Below are 22,736 nucleotides of genomic sequence, written 5' to 3' on the forward strand. Positions count from 1 at the left end.
TTAAAATAATAAATTGAATTCTTCATTTAATAAAATATGTGCCAGTGGAGACAGTTTATAATGTTACTAAGGATAGTATAACATATGATAAATAAACTTTAAAAAAAATTGCTCATTTGAATAAATGTGTCTGAAATGCATATGTTATATTATAATTGCAATAAACATTAAAGAAATTAAAGATATTATTTATAAAACAATCCAGTAGTATAAATAGCACAGAAGTAAATAATGGGGAAGCATTCCTATATTAATATATGTATATCTAAGCATTATACGTTCGATGTATTAATAGAAATGTATAAAAATCATATAAAGAAAATTTGTCAAAAAAAACTATATGCACTAAATACGGTAATATATAATTAATTATAATTGATCATGCAAAACGTAGAATTGTATTATTATGATCAATAATTAATGAATTTTGTCAAAGTTACTTATTTAAATTGAATAATAATTATGAAGTTAAAAAATTTTTTAAATTATAGCATTAATATAATAATATATGATTATTCATTATGTTACGTACATTTTTAAGAGAATATATTTAATGCTACCTATAATTTTTTTTTTTATAACACTTATAGTATTATCATGTGCTATGCAGTTTAAACATATTAAGTTAGCAAAGTGAGTCCATTTAAGTGTTAATTGTATGAATAAAAAATTCCATTAAAATAAATAATTTATATAATGATAAAGTGTCAAAATATAAAAAAAAAAAAATTAAACAATGCATAATATTCGAAGGAAAAAATTCCAAATATGGTAACAAGCCATAATATGTATATCCATTCTGCGTTAACGAAATATTGAAAAAATTATATATTTAACATTAATATAATTTAGGCTGTATAGAAATTTTTAAACAAGCATGAAGCACCAACAAATAATGGAAATATTACAAATATAAATAATGATAATATCAGTTAAGAAGAAGAAAATAATATATGTAAATAATTTATATTAAATTTATAATGTTTAGAATTATTTTTATATAATTTTTATATAACTTTATACATAAATATATTTTATTGCTTTTAATTCTAAACTTTAATATGTGACCCATAATATGCTTAATTAGTTATATATATTAATTTTCATTAATTTATATATTTAATTAATTATTCATGAGTTTTTATTACTTTTAAATATTTTAAATTACACAAGTATTAGATTTATAAGGTTCCATACCTTATTTTCATTTTTTGATTTTACTTGTTCTTTTACTTATTTGGATTTTTTTTTTTTTTATTTATATGTATTTTTATAAATAATTTAACCATAAAAATACATTCTTACAATATTGCAAGTATGTGTTTCCTTTTTAAAAAAAGCGTAGTAATCATAGGTTTTTTTGTAATAATTTCAGTTGATACAATTATTCCTGGATGTATGTAATTTATGTATTCTTGTTGAATAATATTCAAATATTTTAATTTAACATTTCCTTTACGCTTCCTAATATTTTACACATGGATAAAAATATAATTACTATGAATGTATGAATATTTTATCTTTAAATTTACTTTAATATAAAATTAAACATAATAAATCTTGCATTTTTTATTCTAAATAATCCTATTGTGTTTCTATTTTAGATAATATAGTAAATTACATGAAAGAAAACTTTAAGTTAATAATAAATACATTTTTTACATGCCATTTTTAAATAAATAGTAAAAAAATAAAAACACATAATGGGCATATTTTAGTCATTAAAATCATATTCTGAATTTTTTGTATGTGAATATAACAATATTAAAATAAACAGTTAAATACAATCACATTATAGAGAATATATTTATAAATGTGTAATATTTATGCATGCATTAGTTAATCTTGGTAATATTTGATCTATGTTGCAGGAACTTCTTAAATTTACTAATATATGCAAGTAATATATTTTTGAAGATGCATGATTGCTTGCGAAATTAATATAAATAAATAATATAGGCTATTACTTAACAATACATTAAATCAAATAGCTCTCTAAAAAAAGGTAAATATTAATAAAAATAAATATTGCATAAAAACAATGATTCTATTATATATCTGGTACATGTATGTAGTGTACAGTGGATAATGAGCGCACATATATTCTGTAAGGTAATAAATTATGTTAACATATAAAGTTGCACAAACCTATAAAAAATCATACAATCTGAAAGTAAAAATAACAAAAGCAATAAATAATTAAATGTTAATTTTATAATTTCTTGCATACATGTATTGTAGTAAATTAATATATATATAACTGTCATTCCAGTAATTATTCTGTTTGAAATACAATTTTAACTGCTATTTTGATCATAATATATATTCAACACAATATAAAAAGAAAATATATATTTATAATATTAATTTCAATAATTTTTTACAGATTTTGTTATTGTTTTTGTATTAATTATATGTGAATACATTTATTATTGTATCATTAATTTACTTTTGTTAAAAAATATTTTTTCATTTTCAGGATTTTATAAAATGCGTTAAAATATAATATTTTATAGTTACCATAATTCAATAACGAATATGTAAAAGCAAACAAAATTAATTTCCTAATATTCTATGCATATAATAAACATAACATAGAGTTAAATCTGTAGGTAATCAATATATGACATAGAAATATTACTATGACAAATTTGGTAATAATATTACACTAAAATAGTAATATGTATGAAAAAATTATGTCTTTTAGTTCTTATAAAGTTTTGAAGGAATAGTACTTGCAGGCATTATTCAAAGGTACGTTACTGATTTTTTAAATATTTATTAACAAATAATATTTCCTCCAAAATATATTTTAATATAAAATAACTCTTAATTCACATGACATCATTAAATTTTATGAGGACATATATTTAGTAAATGTATTCATATGTTATAGAATATTGAAATTTAGAGAACGATAAGAATGTTATATGAAATATCCATACAAATATTATGTCATTTTTGTTATATAATCCTAAATCAATAGAAAATTTTGTACATGTATCCTAATATATTTATACAGTCTAATAAGTATTGTGTTTATTATTTCACTTTCTATAATTTATATTTAGCATATTAAGGAGCGTGATTTTTACTGTTTTAACGCTTATAAAAAAGAAATTAAACAAATGTAATAAACAATACGTTTTTCCAAAATAATACCTTGTGATATAAATAAATTCATTATATTATAATATTAATGTTTGAAATTATTAGCGTGTTATTTTATTAAAAATTTACTATATTTGGCATAATGCATTATAAGTAGTGAACATCAAAAAAATTCAATTTACAAAATTAAATTGTGCTCTTTATAAACGTATCATTAAACAAAAAATATATTATTCAAATTATGAGCTAGCATAATTACATTTATTTTCAAAAAAAAAAAAAAAAATATTTGTTAATACATAAATTTATAGAACAAATTAAACAAAGAATTATTCAACATTTATACCTGTTTATATACTCTTAGACGGACAAAAAAATATATATAATTTGGTTAATGTATAAGCTCTTATTACAAAAACAAAGATTTTATAATTATTTTTCATACAACAATCTTGTATACATAATTTTTTCAGGAATAACGCATTTCTTTGTACTATAATTTTCTCCATATCTATGTAAAAAATTTTTAATAGCATAATTCTATAAATTTGCGGATAATAATAATATTAAAAGGAATGTAAATGTTCCAGAATTTTTAATATAAGTTGTAAAAGTATGTACACTATAAAGAAATAAAAGTTGTTTCTTTAAGTGTACTTTTACAATTATACACAAATTTTAGTTAAGAAATATTTTTTTGAATAACAGCAATAAGTAATACATACATTTAACAATGTATATTTATAGGAATGTTGGATGACCCCAATATTTTATTAGCTTAATAAGGAAAAACGGATAACTTTTCTTTAATACAATATTTTTTTAAAGGGCAATATATAGGTAGGTAATGCATTAAAACTGTTCAGAACAAATCTTCATCTCATTCGAAAAGTATATTGTACTATTGCTTATATTTGAGAATAAAAAATGTAAAAGTGTATTTGTTTTACATTGTAACATTCGATGAATTATAATTCCACAATGATTTTTTTAAAGTATATTTATTTTCTCTTACATAAAGGAATATTATCTGTAATGAAAATGTGCTCAATTTGCTATCATTTTATCATTCTTCAAAACATATACTTAATAAATATTTATATTTTCTTTTTTATGTGTACATAATTTAATAATATTTTGAAATATTCAAATAAATATAATTATAAATTTTTAATATATTTCAGTTCATTCCGTATTTTTAACCCGCTTAAAAACACTTTTGAAAGTTTATTTTTTGGAACATTTCATCCATTTCTAATTATGCTTCTTTCCAATGAATAAAACGGTTTAAATTGATAAAAGGTCTATATTTATCATTGTTCAGCGTATTATATTCCCATTTTCCATTATCAAATATATATCTAGAATAATAATATGATATTATTTTTAAATACTTTGCATTCTCAATAATGTATTTTATATTATTATTATTATTTAGATAAATACGTAAACATTCATAAATTGGATAAATATATATTTAAAAAACTCTATACTTCCACCTATTTTGAGATAACCTTCTACACATTAACTTATCTGATTATGTTGCTTTTTTTGGGTAAATATCCATATATTATTCTCATGACATTAATATAAATCGTAACACTCAAACAATTTTCTATTAAATGTGGAAATGGCTTTAAAATAAATTTTTAATATTAAAAACATAAAAGATTTCATAATTTTTGAAATTGTAATTCAAATCCTTAAGTATTACATTCTTGCAATTTCTTGTTAATTATTTTTTTATCGTAGCATTTTTTCCCTAATCAGGGTACTGAGCGAATAAACTAATTTAAAAACAAAATAAATACACGAGAAACAAACTTATCATACATGTTATGTTACAAAGTGTGATTTACCCTAATTATGTTGGAATATTTATTCCTGTAACTTGATCTCGCTTTTTTCATTTGTTAATTGTTGCGCTTTACTGTTGTATAAAAATTACATTTTGTAAAAATTATGAATTTTCGTACGTACAGATAAATAATATAACTTAATATACCTATGAATTGTAAAATATATGGAAGAAATTAATAATTTAGGAATGCTACACTACACCTTTGAAAAATATCTCATTTTCTTATCTGCAAATTAAAGGCTGTGATAAGAAGTTTTAAAAAAAGTTCGTGTTAAACATTATAAAAAATAGATTCGTAATAGTGCCCCTATCGTTAAACACACACTCTTACATGTTTTCTTCTCCTCTAAATATGAAAAAATATATAAACACGAATTATATCAGAAACCATAAAATGCATAAATCTGCAACATTCTTGTTACATTTTATAAAATATGAATAACCAAATAACAACTTCCTTCACTCTTCAATCAACCCTTAAAATTTTTGGTATAATATTCTACTAAAAGTGTGAATATATGTTTATTCCCTTCCTATTATGTTTAACATGAAACAACATCAATTGTTAAAAATATTAACATAATATATTTAATTATAATTATAAGTTATTCCGCAAAATATTATTTTTTCGCATAAACATTAACAAAAAATGAAACAAATATAAATTAAAAAAGGGTTAAACAAAATTGTAACTTACTAAAAATTAGTATTCAATATTTACAAAATAAAAATAAGTTAAACACATTTAAAGAGGACAAAATACAAATTTTTTAAATAAAATCTTGTTTTTTCTCTATTCATATTAAACATAAATTAATATTAGGTACTATTTTCATGCTTCACAACATTGTTCACATAGAATAAAGAAACAGACTCGTTATGCATTAATAATACACGGATTCTTCTGCTGGATAATAACCTAAATTTAGCATCCTCTTATATGCATCATGATCCCATGAATCATACAATGACGATTCCTCTTCATCTATATAAATACCGAAATCATTCTTTTGTTTTTTTTTCAAATTTTTATCGATCAGCCAATTTCCAAGGGGTGTATACTAATACAAGTGATAAAATGATAAAAAAAAAAAAATACATAATATCGTTATAACATATAATGAAATATATATTATGGTTATAATAAGTTAAGGTATTCATGTGAAAGCTATAATTTACACTTACCCTAAACAAAGCAAATGCTAAATAGGATATTCCTGCAATCAGAAAAATATATTTTATCTTGTTCTTAGGATGTAAAAATTTTAATAATCTCTTTTGATTACTTGCCACTTTATTACTTTTTACATCCCCGAATTCATTCAATGCAAAATTATCCACATCCGGTAATCCGTAATGGGTACTTTCATATCCATATTCATCTGTATCATATGCAGAAATTTCATCTTCCCAATTAAAACCTGACCACAAACTTTCAAATTCATCGTGTTCACCCTTACCATCATCAGATATTTCTGAATTATAAATTTCAGTATTACATGCTGAAAGTTCTTTTAATTTCTTCGGATTTAAATCTTCACCACATTTTAAAAAATCACCACAATCACGCCAATTGCAGCAATCTCCATTGTCAGAGTATCTATACTTTTCATATAACTTAGTTATATAATCAAGGTACGCATAATACTTTGGGCATGTTGTGGTAGAAGTAATTTTGTTTTTGATAGTTTCAAAGTTATTAAAGTAATCATGCAAGTACTTCATTTCTTTACATTCATTATAAGTGCAGTCAATGTAATATAAACAAGTTTTATAATTATTTAATGCATAATCACCTCCAAGATCTTTTATAAATCTATGTCTTATACATGAACCATCACTTGCCTTCCTTGTACAGTTGCTATCAATTTGATTCATTGTTAAATTTACTCTTTCACTAACTCCTTTTTTCATTGCTTCTACACTAACACTTCCCCAAACCTCAAGAAATTTTTTAGCATCATGTATACTGTGAACATTTCTCCATGACCAATTAAAAATTTTACCTATTTCTTCATAAGCCCAGAAAATAAAATGTAGACAACGTTCTCCATGTGTAAGATCTTTCATTATTTTACTTTCTGATATATCTTTCAAATTTCTTACAAGTTTTCTACAAAGTGGTTTTAACTCTGTATTCGAACCTCCTAAATCATTGCAATAGCTGTCATATTTTGTTGATGATTCATGATTATTAAGCTCTTTATATATTTTATTCGATGGCAATTCTTCTAAAATTGTTTTCTAAATATTAAGTAAAAATAGTAAAGTTCATGAATGCAATACATATGTAAAAAAAAAAAAAAAAAGAAATGTTTATCTAAATAAAACAAATACCCCAATGAAGTATTTAGTCATTATTTTGATTATTTTTTTTCATTTATGATTCTTATGCTAACCATATCAAGACCAGCTGGCATTGGAACATGTATTAGTGCTCCCCCTTCAGCATTTTGCCTATGAAATCGACTTTTTAACTCTTCAATATTCTGATATCCATTAGGTTCATCATACTTTGAACATTTATCTAGTAAAGAATATAAATTATTTCCTGCATTAAGTTTAGACTGAAGTAATTTTGCCTCCTTGTTATATATTTTAGATAATTCTTGACTATATTCATTTTTTATAATACTGTATATATCCAAAATGTACATAAAGTATTTGCAATGTTGGTCCTCTTTTCCTGATGCTTCTCCAGTTATCACTTTAATTATATAATCATAATATTGTGCAAAATCAAATAATTCTTTTTTATTTCTTAATGTATCCCTGTAAGTTACCTGTTCAAAATGTTTACTGTATGTGTCATTTTGTGCCACATTAACTTTTTTTTTTAAAAGCTCCTTCAGTCTTTTGTAAAATTGAAAAATATATAAATGTCCAGAGTCATACTCTAGTATTTTCCCATATACCCAATAATTTAAATAATCATAACATTTATCTTTCGAACTGGCGACTAAATTGCATATACTATTCCAATTATCAAATATTTTCTCAACCGTAAGGCAAAGGAGATTAAGCTTTGGGTCAGTTATATCAGCACAATTCTCAGAATGTGTCTTAGTATTAACCAGATATTCATTTAACTTATTATAAAATTTAATTAATTCAGTACTCTTCAAAGTGTCACTCTATGAATAATGAAAAAAAAAAAAAAAATAAAAGTAAAATGTCCAACTTTAATTATCCACGTGACGCTCTTATTAATGACAAAAAAAGATATTCAGCTTAGATGCTCATGTAACAATGTCATAAAAATGTACCTCTTTCACGAATTTGTCAACATTAAATGGTATTTTTTCTGTCTCAACCATATTGACTAAGTAATAAGGGAACTGTTTGTACTTGTAAAAACATCCATATCAGGCAAATAGCATAATATAGCCCTCTTACATTGAGATTTTAGTTTTAACTAAATGAATGTTTCATTGAATAGTTTTAAGCAACTTATTATCTGTATGATTAAACTCTAATATGAATACATATTTTCAAAAAAATGATTAATTATTAATATAAAAAAAATGAAATGGAAACTTATAAAAAATTTATAGAAAAATATGATCAAGGTCAATATATAAATACAATTCGGAAATTTTAATTTAAATAAAATTATTTTACAATTTTGTTATAATATTTCTCGGTAATATATAGTTCGTTGTTATAAGAAATATAAAAAACAAAGCAATGCTGAATAAATGTGTTTTTTAATTAAATCCTGTGGATAAACAATGTTCACTTGGCATATTTTCACAATTTGTGGCATGTTAAAGATATAAGTAATTACATAAAATAACAGAGTTAAATCTGTCATGTAAAAAATAAATGGTGTAAAATAAAATTATAACCTTTGCATAAAAATTTATAAGAATTAAAACATAATCTGTTACACAAAATAAAAAATAAATTACCACGTAAAAAATTAAATAAGTATGCTGAAATTATATAGAAATTACAATTTTATGAGAAAGGGAAAAATGTTAAAACATCGGAAAGCATTTTTTAAGTTTATTTCTCTTTTATACGTTTATGTGATTAGATAAGAAAACATAGATTAGGAGTGCACGTCCATTAATGCCGTTGCAAGAACACTTTACATTAGAGGCCAAATTGGTACAAAGTAATATATTCAGGATTGTGAACTAGAATCACTCCCTAAGTATTCTAAGTAATCTGGATATATTATAAAGTCTTCATTAGCAATTTTTTGATAAATCCTTCATCAGTTTTATATATATAATATGTTTTCCTTAATATCCTTCTAACTAATGTGCAAGGGATCTAAAATAGTGTGAATAAGAATAATATGGAACACAGTACTAATATTTTTATTTTTTGCTTAAAAAATTTTGTGAAAAAAATTATAATTAATAGCATTAAATCTTTTTCTTTTCAAAGTGTGCTTTTTCCTCACCTTATAATGAAAGAAAAATAACTCTACTACTCACAGTTTTGGTCATATTTCTATGTTATTACTGAAAAAAATATCTTGTGTTACACAGGTTTCATGTTCTGAAATTCTATATTAACCATTTTCATAAACAGTTGTTATGCATCATTCAACTTGTGAGACAATAACTTTTAACACTTCTTTAAAAATCATGTATCACATTTTTCTCATAATGGTGTGCATATCCCGAGTTTATTACAGTTTTCATTAGAAAAATAATTAATTTCCTTTTCCCTAAAATACAGAAACACATATACATTGTGCAACTTCAGCAAATAAAGCTATTCTGTTCTCACGTTTTGAATTTTTATGTTTCCATCACCAGGCTATCCTTTTTGCTTAATTTTTAGATCTGTAAATTAACGGTGTTCTTTCATGTTAACTATCCATATGTAATTCCCCATATCTGTCTTAATAAATCACTATCAGCTTTTTCATACTCTTGTGATATCACGTTATACACACTAAATACACATTTATATTTTATTTTATTGCCTTTCTTATTTTTATTATTTAAGTATATCACATTGTTAATTATTTTACAGTGTTACCTAATTCGGACTATGTTAAATTTTTTTTTTTTTGCGTCTCCTGAAATATTTATGGACGATTATTCATTATGTTATATATATTCGCTTAAAAGTTTAAAAGATTTTTGATCTGCAAGATTAAAAATATTCAGGGAATTGTATATCTCCAAAGATTTAGTAATCATTTTCATGTAGTTCAGGTTGTTTTAATATAAATTGAAATTTCCATTAAAAAAATGGGTGTTCCTTTGAGTTTCGTTAAAGCCCTTAAAGAGATCACGCAAAGCTTTCATTTTTGCTCATTCAAAGCACACCCAAATAGCACAGTAATAATTAACTTCTGATTCATTATTATTATTTTATTTTATTTTTTTTTTTTTTTGCTATTTCATCAAATATCCAATAATTCAAACTTAAACAATCATGTTCTATGTGCTTTTTTTTTTTTTTTTCCTATAACATTTAAATTTCTTACAATTTAACACAAAAATCATTAACCCCATTATTCATCATCATAATTTTTTTTAAAATTTTAGCAATATATTTTTTAATCATTTTTTTTGCTATATTCTTCTTCTTTATTTAAGTCTTCATATAATTTATATAAAAGTAGGTCCCCTAAAAATATTTGCTTAGGATTAAGAGTAAATATATATTGTATTAATTTTTACATTTTTGCTATACACAAGATTTGTTTTCACTATGTCAATCTACTAATATAATGTGTAAAGATCGAAACAAAAACACTTTTTTTTAATGGAAAATATATACATACCCATTATTTTTCCATTTATAAGTTTACAAATATTTCTACGCATACATAAGATCAAGCGGATGCTAATCAGTATTCTAAAACAGCCTATATCTAGAAAATATAATAGGACACAATTTGTTGATAAAAATTCTTTGCGTATGTTCTGGTTTCACAGCTAAAATTAATGCTTGAAATTATTCTTCTATTATATTTTAGTGCTAAAATGGTATAGTAATATACATGTTAGACAGTGTAAAAATATTAAATCGGGATAATAAACAAAAAATTTGTGGAATATAACAATTCTAGGAAATTTCGAACCCATTTTAGAATTCCACTATTTTACTAATGCTTATTTTGTAAGCATACTATATAGTATTATTAATTCTGCGTTAAAGACGAAATTATCCTTTATGGGCACATATATAGTCTTATTTGTATCTAATTATAATAATAACCTTTTCGATATCATAAAATATTCCTCATAAAGTGCATTTTTTAAAAGATATAATAAGGATATTTTTTTAAATGTTACAGTTTTGCGTGAAAATCAATTATTAGCATCTAAAATAAATACATTACACTATTTTTGTAAATATGAAATAGCTCATTTTCCTTGCAAAGGTCGCATAAAAAAAACATTATAAATTAAGTATACAAAAAAAATTATGAGGTATGATACAACATCTGAAGTGCCTTATTTTTTCAAAAAAATCCTTTTTTGCTATTAACAAAGCAATTTTATTCTGTTGTTTTATGAATGATCTTTCTTTATTATGTAGTTAAATAAATTGTCTACTAAATCCACCTCATATTGATATAAACGAAACTTAAATTTTTATTTTTATCACAAAAAAAAATAATATAAATTGTATAATGTTTCTAATTTAACAATATTAAATATGCAATTAAACAAAAAACGAAAATCTAAACATTTTGAATTAAACTATCTAAAAAAAAAAGGCAAACTTCTTTGTAATTAAATGCCAAAAAAGGTGTTACAATTTTTTATTTTATTCATTTTACTAGAAATATATTTAGACCAGTAAGATATATATAAAACTATTATAAAACAATATTTTGAGTAGTACAAAAATTAAAAGTCTACATATATATGAACCGTTAGCATTCAAATCATCAAATTACTAATTACAAGTTCATTTATATTATTATATATAATTTTGAGAAAAAAAATTGAAAATGTTTATATACGGCAAAATGTGTATTATTATAAATTGTTATATTAATTATATTGGATTTCATACAAACAAATAGGGCGTCATCTTATCATATCGCTTATGCTATTTGTATATCAGAAAAATCCTATATGTATGTTAATTACCATTTTCTATTAAATAATAGAACACATTATTAAAGATGTGTTAAATAAGTAATATGCTACACCACATACTACGGTATTTCCTTAGAAAAAGGCATTGCTATAATAACATATGCTTTGTCAAATATATATTTCTATAACAAGAACAAAATTAGACACAAATAATGATGATATAATTATTTTTTTTAAATAATAGGCAGTTGCCAAAAGGTAAATAAAAGAAATTGCTTAGCGTGTGTTTACAAAAAAGTACAGAAAAAATTAAATAAAGGAATAATCACGTAAAGGTGTATACTTTAAAATGGATAATAATTCCATATACTGTGCTTTAGAATAACAAAAGGCACAACATTTATGCTAATTTAATAATCCTTATGCACTAGTTTCCTATTACAATTAAGTTTAATAGTGAAATTCTTTATATTTACAACGAAAGCATAACTGAAATTCCTTTATTTATTATTTTTCTTATTATAGTTTTATATAATTAGAAAGACATTCTCTGATCACTAAGTGAAAAGATTAAAATTAAATAATTTTATATTTTTTTTTTTTTTAAAAAAACAAAATACACATGTACATGCAAACACACGTTTCACATAAATAATGAATTTAAAATAAAATTTTTACATGATCATTGGATTTAGTGTGTTGCTTTTAACGATATTCTCAATGAAATATGCTTACAAGAAAAAACAGCATATTTCTTATATATTAAATTACTTAATCATAAGACTAAACGTATGAAAACACATATTTTTTAAAGGTCTTCTTTGCAAATATTAAGCATAATTCTTAACTTATTATTAATAATTACATATACGCATATGTTCTTATGGACGTAAATTTAATAAGGAAACATGAATTACAAAAATGTATTAATATGATTATATTACACGAAACAAGTCTTCGTCATCATAAAAGTTTTGTATTAAATAATCTTCACCAATAATAAAGTATAATATAGTAAAATATAATATTAAAATAAATATGAAAAAACAACTTAACGAGGAATGTTAAAATATTAATTAATTTAAAAAAAAATGTTGACAAAATTTATAATATTAAAAACATAAATTTTAAATTAAAAAAACAAATGAATTCATGCTATCATAATGATATTCATGACGAATCAAAATATGAGCATTAAAATTGTCTCATTTGTAAGTATATATTGTAATATCCTTCATGAAATATTAATTAAATTTGCATGAAAAAACATTTTAACAATTATTGTAATGTATTTTATCCCTTTCAGGGGTATTCAGTTTTGGTAAATTCTTTCAATGATCGTTTTTTTTTTTTTTTTTTTTTTTCTATATAAACACTTTTCATGTCTTTAGATGTATACGTTTCAATGGAATTAATATTGCTCTATATAGGCATGAAAGCATTACTTCACCATTTATGGTATTTCCTATTTTTCACCTACTTCACAATTATTAGTTTAATCGTTTGTTATCTTGTTATTTATTCTATTTCACAATTTCGATTTAGTACTATTTTTTTTTATAATAATTTTTATTTTCATCTTATCAGTTTTCATAAAATTTTATTGCACATGATGACTTCCATTTATGTTTCTTATTATCATTATCCCTTTTGTCAGGTATTATTAACTAAATATATTTCAACTATTTTGGTAGGCTATGCTTACTCTACCCCTTCGAGTGCTTACATATTTTGGTCGTGAATTTTTATCTAACACTTCCCCTTTAAATTTATTGTAATGATTATAATGATATTTTTTATTACTCCTATTATTTCTATGTATCCAGGTGCCAAATGGAGTGAACTATGTTATAAATGAAAAAATCAGGTATGCATATAATTTGTTTGCCACACAATTGTACTTTATATGTATCATAAATAATAAGCAGTGTTATGCAATAGCCATAATTTAATACGAAATTAAATTTACTTTGTAAAAAAGGAAAAAAAGTGTAAATATCCCCAATAAGCTAAAAGTAGCCAATACAATTGTGTAGAAAGGATTATGATATGATATGTCATCTCCTACCATTGAAGTGATAAACGAATTTGGAATTTTTTCATCTAATAAGCGTTCTTTCTCAGATTTTTCTGTCAAATATTTAGAATAGTATTCAATTGATTCAGGTGGATTTACTTTGTTAAATATCTTATTAGGTTCTTTATCATTGCACTTTAAGCGTATGTAAAGGTTGTATGGATTACATTTTTGATTGCATTCAAAAAATTCTGGGTGTTCAGCAAAATATTGTTCATTACTAAAAAATGTGCAACTCTGTTTTATGTATTTTCCATAGAGTTCATTAATTGTATATAAATCTTCACATTTTATTTCGCATTTTTCCTTACTTAAATCAGTATTCTCCACAATAATACAGTCACAATTCTTGAAATAATCATGCAAAATTTTCCAATCTTTCCATTGTTCTAATGTATAATCAAAGTGGACGTAACACCCTGTATACATAAATTCTCTCATGTTAATTTTAATAACTACATCATAAATTCCTCTAATTGCAGGGTTGCTGTGTCTATAATCTGATTTAACATAATCTAGGTTCATTAATTGATCATATAACCAATGAATAAAATATGAACATGCATCGTTGCGTTTTGCTTCATCTTCTAAGTTAGAAACATTTATTAAGTTCCTCGTGAGTTTATTACAAAGATTATTAATTCCATTGTAATATGATTCCAAATTAATTATATCATTGCAATATTCTTTATATTTTTCATTATCTTCTTCCTTATTGAATTCATCGTACATTTGATTATAAGGAACATCCTTTAAGTTATTATCCTATATTTTAAAATATAAAACGAATATTAAAAATATAAATTCTTAATTTAATAACGTAGTTCTTATTTATTTCGAATTAATAGTTAAATTTTCATTTAAAATGATGTTAAAATGTGAATTTATTCAAGTGTATTTTCCATATTTCCATATATCCTTTTAAAGGTTCACTTACAAAGAATTTTTTTTTATTAAAAATTTTCTCATTCTTGCGTTGAACTGCTGCTCTTTCTTGGGGGTTTCCATCTAATGCTAAACAAAATTCTTTATTTTTTCCATTAATCTTTAAATTTATAGAACCACTGCACTTATTTCTTATGACATCTAACTCATTTGTATTCTTAAAATTTTCTTCGAATTTAATTAATTCAGGACAGTACTCTACCCTATCATTGTTCAATTCAATCTTTTGGTATATATTAATGACATATGTTATATAGTCACAAAATATTTTTTTATGCACATCATTTAGACTATTTTCTAATAAACGTTTTAATTCACTAAAATGTTCTAAAAAATCATATAACACTTTTTTATTCTTTAATACATCCACGTCATACGATTTTACAAATTTTTTATATAGTTCTACTTTATCCTCATCCTTAAAACATTTTTTCGTTAAAATTCTCTCAAATTCATAGTAAATCAAATTAATTGTTTCATTAGAAAAATTATTTTCACTTATTTTACCATATAACCAATATATCAAATAATAACAACACTTTTTCTTATCTAAATCAAAACTTCCTAAAAATTCATCCCACTCATTTATTGTGTTTTGAACAACATCACAAATAATAATGGCTTTGTCATTTTTTAATGACCTACAATTGCCATACTTACGATTGAATTCCGTTTCATCCTCTAATAAATAGTAGAACTCTTCGTTCTTCGTTTCATTAAAAGTAGCCTACAAATAAAAAAAAAAAAAAAAAAGAAGAAGAATACTCTTAAAATGTACATATATAAATATTTAATAATTCCTATATTTTTTTCACTTAAATAGAAAGGGATATCTTAAAATGAAAATTTATAATATATAATTATAATAAAAATTAGAAAGTTACATCGTTTTTCAATTGTTCAATAGCTTTACGAACTATATTATCACCCATATTAATAAAATATTGTAATAGTATTTATAGCTTTTTTTCTTTTTTGTATTCCTTAAATTGCATTGTAACTTTTATTCTAATGCTAAGAATTTCAATTGTGTGTATAATATGTGTAACAACTCTTTATAAAGAAAGTTTCTGTGATGTCAGCACTCGTAAAAATATAATTGTTTTTATTAACATTATATAGTATAAAAAATAACAAAGACATATAGAGTTACCACATTTAATCCGACACATATTTTTCTATGATAATGAAGAAATTTTTAATAATTAAATTTATACAATTGTCTATATAATCCTTTTAATACTCTACATAGGAAATCTAAGTTTTCCTTGACTATACAACACATAAATAGAGCTATTTGACATTAAGGTCTTGAAGCATCATTTTATTTAACTTCATCAAGTTATTTGTGCACAGACGTGAAGATTAAGCTATTTTCAACCCTGTTTATAACGAATTTTATTTTCATATTTACTTGCATAACACTATCATTCGTACATAAATATTCTCTATTTTAATTCACAGGTTGTTGCAAAATTCATTTCTATTGAAATATATTTTTTTTTAACTATATAAATATAACATTATTAATGTCAAATGTAATATATTGGACACTTTAAAAATAAAAATTTTTATAAGGCCAAAAAAAATGTTTAAGACATGAGTATCATTTCAATTTTTCATGTGTTACTGAAAAAATAATATAAAAGCTATTAATAAAAATAGTTTTTCTTTATCTTTTGTATTTTTAAAGAACGGAAACATAAATCTTTGTTTTTTTAAACATTAAATTTACTATATTATAATACACAAACATTTACTAATTAATACTAATAAACATGCATACTAATAAATGAAAAATATTATTTTTAAGGAAAATTTAAAAAAAAAAAATAAATAATATAGTACTAGAGAGGCAAAATAAAAATGTTATTATACCTCTAGGATAACAAAAGGAGATAAAAATATACCTAATCTATAAAAACATATAATAATATGAACATTATCAAAAATATAATAGTAACACTTTTCTTGCATTATTATGGAAAAAACATGTAACTGTCTAGAGTACTATTACCGAATATATTCCGAGTTTGATTGTCCTTTCCAAGTGCCCATATATTACAGCTCTTCTGCATAGGTATTCTACAGAATACACACTATAATTTAAATAATAATAAAGGAAGGAAGAATTCATGCATTTTTCGAAAATATATAATTATAATAATATTCTTGAAAATATAATATACCGCTAAAGCACTGTTCATTCAAAATGAAAATGTTGTAATCACATGGACATGTAAATATAATTAATGCTTAATTAAAAATGTGTGTATATAACTCTATGGAAGAAGCAATGTCAATTAGCACGCTTATTATTGAATGTACAATTTTTATCTTTGATTAACTACGAGAAAGTTAGTAAATATTTCTAAATGTTAAATAAAATATATTTGGAACAGATATGTTTACAAATGTTCTAGCTAGGTTAATTTAATTTACTTGTGTAATTTAATTTACTAACAAAGTAAAAATTATTTTTTTTTTATTAACAATTACATTTATTTCACAAACCTAATTGAATTAGTATAAAATAATAAACAATCATTAGCTTAAAATGAAGAACACTACCATTTTTTATGTTAATAATAATTTAATATTTTATTCATTTTATGTCCTGTTATTTTTTAGAAGAGTTATTCATTAATATACCAAAGTTGAAATATTGCAATATTAAAAATGCTATATTAATAAAATATAGAAAAAAACATTTAAAATGTTTAATAAATCACGGAAATGCCTTTCATTACTATAGGTCATAAAGTGTTGAAAAAAATTATAAACACACAATTAAAGTTTGTGAACAAAAATGAATAGTGAATTTTTTATTAAAAACATACTCCAAAGTTACAAAAATTAAGACAATTTAAAAAAAAAAAAAAAAAAAAAAATGAAAACAAGTATATATTCATTACGGTTACAGGAAATACAAAAAAAAAAAAAAACTGCAGATTGTGTTCCTAAAAAAAAGTATGTGAGCTTACATAAAACAAATAATTAGTCTCTTAAAAACTTTAATACACAATACTGTCGAAAGGTAATATCTGTTCTAAAACCATTTTCACATTCGACGTTCCATTGTTATCTAGAGTTAATATTTCATAAAACATTTATATAATCCATTTCAAAGCCATTCCAATAATTTTTAGCATAAGGAATTTAATCCACCATTGTGCACAGAATAGTAATTACAATATGTATATAGATATGCTTTTCAATTCATAATATTATATTGTATTGATAACTTCATATTTTTTTTAATTTTTTCCTTATGTTTGTCATATATCTAATATGTTCATAAATATATGTAGTCTTTCAAACAATATAACTAATTTTCTATAATTTGTTTGTTCTTTATTCTATTTCAAACAAATTGCATATTCTTAAGCATATTTTGTTTTGTCAGTTTAAAAGTTAAAAAAGATGTCTAACAGTTCATCTAGCCATTGAACAATGATTAAAGTTATATATATCATAGCTAGTTTAGCACGATAATAACTAAACGCACTAATCAGCCATAGGGTTACATACTTCTTAACATCTTTTTTACTAAAAACTCAACATTCCTCTCTATAATATCCAAAATAGACTTAATTATTCTGATACGCTATTTGCATTCTTCTATTTTTTGATTTTAAATTGGCATTTTTTCCTCCTTTATTTTTTATTTCCTTCATGTATTCTTCACGAATGTCATAGCTAATGTTTTTTTTCTTTAATTTTCTTTTGTGTAGCCAAGACCCAAATGGGGTAAACTAATATATAGAGAAAAGAATAAAACGGATCTGGTGTATTTATTCCTAACTCATAAATATTCAAGAAAAATAAATTCTAATTAGGAACACACCTTTGCAAAAAATTATGTTGCAATTCTTACTTTATAAAATATGAAAAACATGAAAAAAATTCCGAGTAAACTAAAGGCAAATACGACAATATTGTAAAAAGGATCATTCTGTGCTGGTTGAATCGAAGGCCTTGTTATCCCTTTTTGAAACATAATTAAATCGTCTTTTTTTATTGTTACTTGTTTAAATAATTCATCTACATTTTTTTTTGGTATGTCAAATTTGCAGTCTAATTTATAAAGTAAGTCTCCAGGATAATAACTTTTATCACATTTATAATATTCCTTACAATACTCAGAACATTCCTTGGAATCAGAAAAACAGGAACAGCATATTGAAATATATTTTTCATATAGATCTCTTGTGTAATTAATGTACTGACAGTAATCTTCTTTTTGTGTTTCTTCTTTGTTATTATCAATAAGATTTCTAATTATGTTATAATATTTAAAATAATAATACAAATGTTTCTTTTCATTTATAATGTCTTTTCTATCATAGGAGCTATAATGGAATAAACACTCTGGAATATTTAATCTATATATAATCCCATAAACTACGCTAAGAAATTTAAGAACTTCAGATTTATTTTCAAGGTGTTCTGAATTTTTCCCGAACATATTCCATATATAATCAGATAACCAATAGTAAAAATTTTCACAATTATCATTTCGTTCATCTTTTTTTGTTAAAGAAGCTATATCTTCTAAGTTCTTTGAAATCTTCGCACATAAATCTTTCACACCAGGGAAACTAGGCTCCAAATTACAAATGTCTTTACAGTATTTATTGTAATCTGAATATTGTACATTATTAAATTTTTTATATTTTTTATATATATTTAAAGATTTTAAAATATTACTCTGAAAAATAAAAGTAAATAACAAGATGTGTGTATAGAGAAATTAATTTTTTTAATAAGTCATTTGTTACTATATTTCATATATTTTTTTTTTTTTTGTAATTTCCTTGTAATGCCATAAAAATAATTTTAATAAAATATTAGAGCATACATATTTGTCCATTTTTTGAAGATCTATAATTTCTAGTTTGGTTCCATCATTTTCACACGCTTCAAGGGTTTCCTGATCACGTTGTTCTTTTGTTGTCTTTTGTGATGACTTGAATTTTGGTAATTGTGGTAATTCTATATCTACACATGATTTGGTATTATATTTACCATATGAATATATATAACTAAACTCTTTTAATGCTTCAAAAAAATCTTTATTTTTATCCTCATCAAATTTATTGATAGCTTCACTTAATTTCTCAACACATTTTCTTGCATAACCCAAACATTTTTGTTTCCTTTCACTTATATGTATTTCTTCTCCTACGATTTGATTGTAATTATCATATAATTCATACAGTATATCCAATTTTTCGAATTTATCGGAAGGAATATCAGCTATTTTATCCTTTAATTCATTATTTACATCAAATCTTGTTGTGTTTTCATTTAAATAGTTGTAAAAATTATTTCTGGATTGTTCATTTTCACTACTTTCTCTTAATTTTTTGTTTAACCACAAATTTAAGAACTTAACATAGTTACAATCAGTTATACGAGATTCAAGCATATGGGTGCGTAAATTAATAAAAAATAATATAAATTTTTTACAAATATTTTTTACATTATTGTCCCAGTTAGAAACTGAAGTTTTATTTTCGTTGCAAAAAAGAGTAAGTCCACTCATATCAGATATATTCTGAGAGCCATCTTCACTACTTTTATATATGTGAAATTTATCAAAAATGTGATACTATAAATAAAGTATAAGCAAGAGTAAACATTTTGTTTAAAAAAAAAATTATAAATTTTTTTTATTCGTATGTGAAAAAATTATTATAAAAAAAAAAAATGAATTTCCCTTTACATGTGTAGCACGTTGAGTTTCAGAGTCACATGTATTAAAACGAGTGTCAATGTTGGTACCTCCATTATTGTGTCCTAAATTATCAGAATTTTGTTGAACATTTCTAGTTTCACTAGTATTAGATCTTCGACCATAACCCATTTTATTAGGTGGTATACATTTTTTTTTATAGCCATTCAGTGTCAATTCTATTGATGGAAAATTTCCCAAAAATTCATCCAAAGATGACACATATAAATCATAATTTTCTTTAAACAATTCTAATTCCTTGCACAGAGTGCTATTATTTTTATCCTTGCCATCCTTACAATAATTCTCATTAAATTTATTATATGTACTTATACATCCATGTACATACTCGCAAAAATCATTATAGTTTTTTTCTGCTATGTCTTTAATTTTATTTTTAATGATAGGAGCATATTCATTAAAATTGTATAATTTTATTATGTTCTCAAACTCATTTTCATATGATAACCAATCAAAGGTACAGTGATTTTGCTTATAAACATTATTTCCAGATTTTTCTATTAATTTCAGTACATCCTTTATGTCTTCAAAATGGTGACCGTGCTCTTTCCATATAACGTAAAACCAGTTATTTAAATTTCTACATTTATTATTAAAATCATTATTTAAATACTTAATAAGTTCTTTTAAATTTCTTGAAATTTTACCGGCAAATACAAAATAGTTCTCATTATAATCAGCTATATTATTTGGATCACTAATAAAAGTCAGTTCATAATTAGTAACATCTTCTTTAGTTAACGCTTTATCTGAGTCCCCTATAGACCACTGATTCAAAAAGGGATACTAAAAATATAAAGTGGACAAACATACACATAAATTAATAAGTTCATAATTAAAGAAATAAGGTATTTTTTGAATATCCAACAAAATAAAATATTTAAGTAAATCGACACATTCAAATATTAGAATAAAAAATAATTGCATACTTGATTCAACCATTTACTATACCTTTCCTCCATTCAATATTTAGATACGTAAAAGAAATAACAGGTGTTAGTTCTATTAACAAATATATTGTTCCTTATAGAAAATAATTCAATAACATCTTTTTATCGCATATAATACATTCTATTTTCTCCATAATTATAAAAAGTAAAAGGAGTCATAACAACATATATTTTTTTTTTTTCTTATTAAACTTGAAAGGACAGCTCAATTGAACATGAAGACAAAAATGAACTCCTTTCATTTAGAAAAAAAATAAAAATAGCTATCATATAACATGTGGAATATTATATATCATATGATGAAATATTGTTTTTCTAAGATGTGCAAAATAATAACATTAATTTATTATGTCAATGTATAATTTGGAATATACCTAAAGATAGAATAAAATAATATTTGTCAAAGTGCTTTATTTATACATCTATTTATTTTTTTAATATAATTTTGAAAATAATTTATTTTCCATAGGTGATCATTACTTATCCACTTTAATGAAAGTATTTATTTTATTTTTAGTTACATAAAAATACATATATTTAAATTTATTTTATTTAATTATTTTTTTTTTTATAATAATAATAAGCTAATGCACGTTGTCTTTTTATAGGCATTATTAAAGAACAAACTTCCAGGAAAAAATAAATTTTATGAATAAATCTTTTATCATGTAGCATGTAAAAATACACTTTATAGGCAACTTGTTTGTGACAAAAAAATAAAAATTTCTCTTATCTAAATTTTTTAAATTATAAATTGGTTAACATTCAAATGATTGCACACATTATGGGTAGCCATTTTTTTTTTTTCATTTTTGACATTTTTTTATTAAAAAGCAACATTTATAAATTAATATATTTTTATATTAATTATAATACCCAAATTTTTTTTTACAATGTTAATATAGGAAATTTACAAATATAATAAATAAAATAACCCTTTGGGAAATATACAGAATAAAAGGTATTTTTATAAAGAAAATGAGACTTTCTGTTTTGAGGCATGGGAATC

At 22.8% G+C, this 22,736-nt stretch overlaps 3 protein-coding genes across 3 annotated transcripts; all 3 read right to left on the minus strand.

Moving 5' to 3' along the window:
• Positions 1-5,856: 5,856 nt before the first annotated feature.
• PGO_030000 (variable surface protein) lies at positions 5,857-8,289 on the minus strand (the record flags this gene model as incomplete). Its single annotated transcript, XM_028685990.1, has 4 exons — positions 5,857-6,009; positions 6,041-7,216; positions 7,372-8,106; positions 8,221-8,289. The coding sequence occupies 4 exons, from the start codon at positions 8,287-8,289 to the stop codon at positions 5,857-5,859; spliced, it is 2,133 nt and encodes a 710-aa protein (XP_028541791.1).
• A 5,386-nt stretch (positions 8,290-13,675) lies between these two features.
• PGO_030010 (variable surface protein) lies at positions 13,676-15,951 on the minus strand (the record flags this gene model as incomplete). Its single annotated transcript, XM_028685991.1, has 4 exons — positions 13,676-13,840; positions 13,967-14,839; positions 15,012-15,746; positions 15,904-15,951. The coding sequence occupies 4 exons, from the start codon at positions 15,949-15,951 to the stop codon at positions 13,676-13,678; spliced, it is 1,821 nt and encodes a 606-aa protein (XP_028541792.1).
• A 2,658-nt stretch (positions 15,952-18,609) lies between these two features.
• PGO_030020 (variable surface protein) lies at positions 18,610-21,739 on the minus strand (the record flags this gene model as incomplete). Its single annotated transcript, XM_028685992.1, has 5 exons — positions 18,610-18,774; positions 18,897-19,730; positions 19,881-20,633; positions 20,748-21,563; positions 21,707-21,739. 5 exons carry the CDS (start codon positions 21,737-21,739, stop codon positions 18,610-18,612), a joined length of 2,601 nt encoding a protein of 866 aa, XP_028541793.1.
• Between the last annotated feature and the right edge of the window lie 997 nt (positions 21,740-22,736).

The sequence above is a fragment of the Plasmodium gonderi genome (assembly GCF_002157705.1).
Source record: "Plasmodium gonderi DNA, contig: Chr03, whole genome shotgun sequence".
NCBI classification, from domain to species: Eukaryota; Apicomplexa; class Aconoidasida; order Haemosporida; family Plasmodiidae; genus Plasmodium; species Plasmodium gonderi.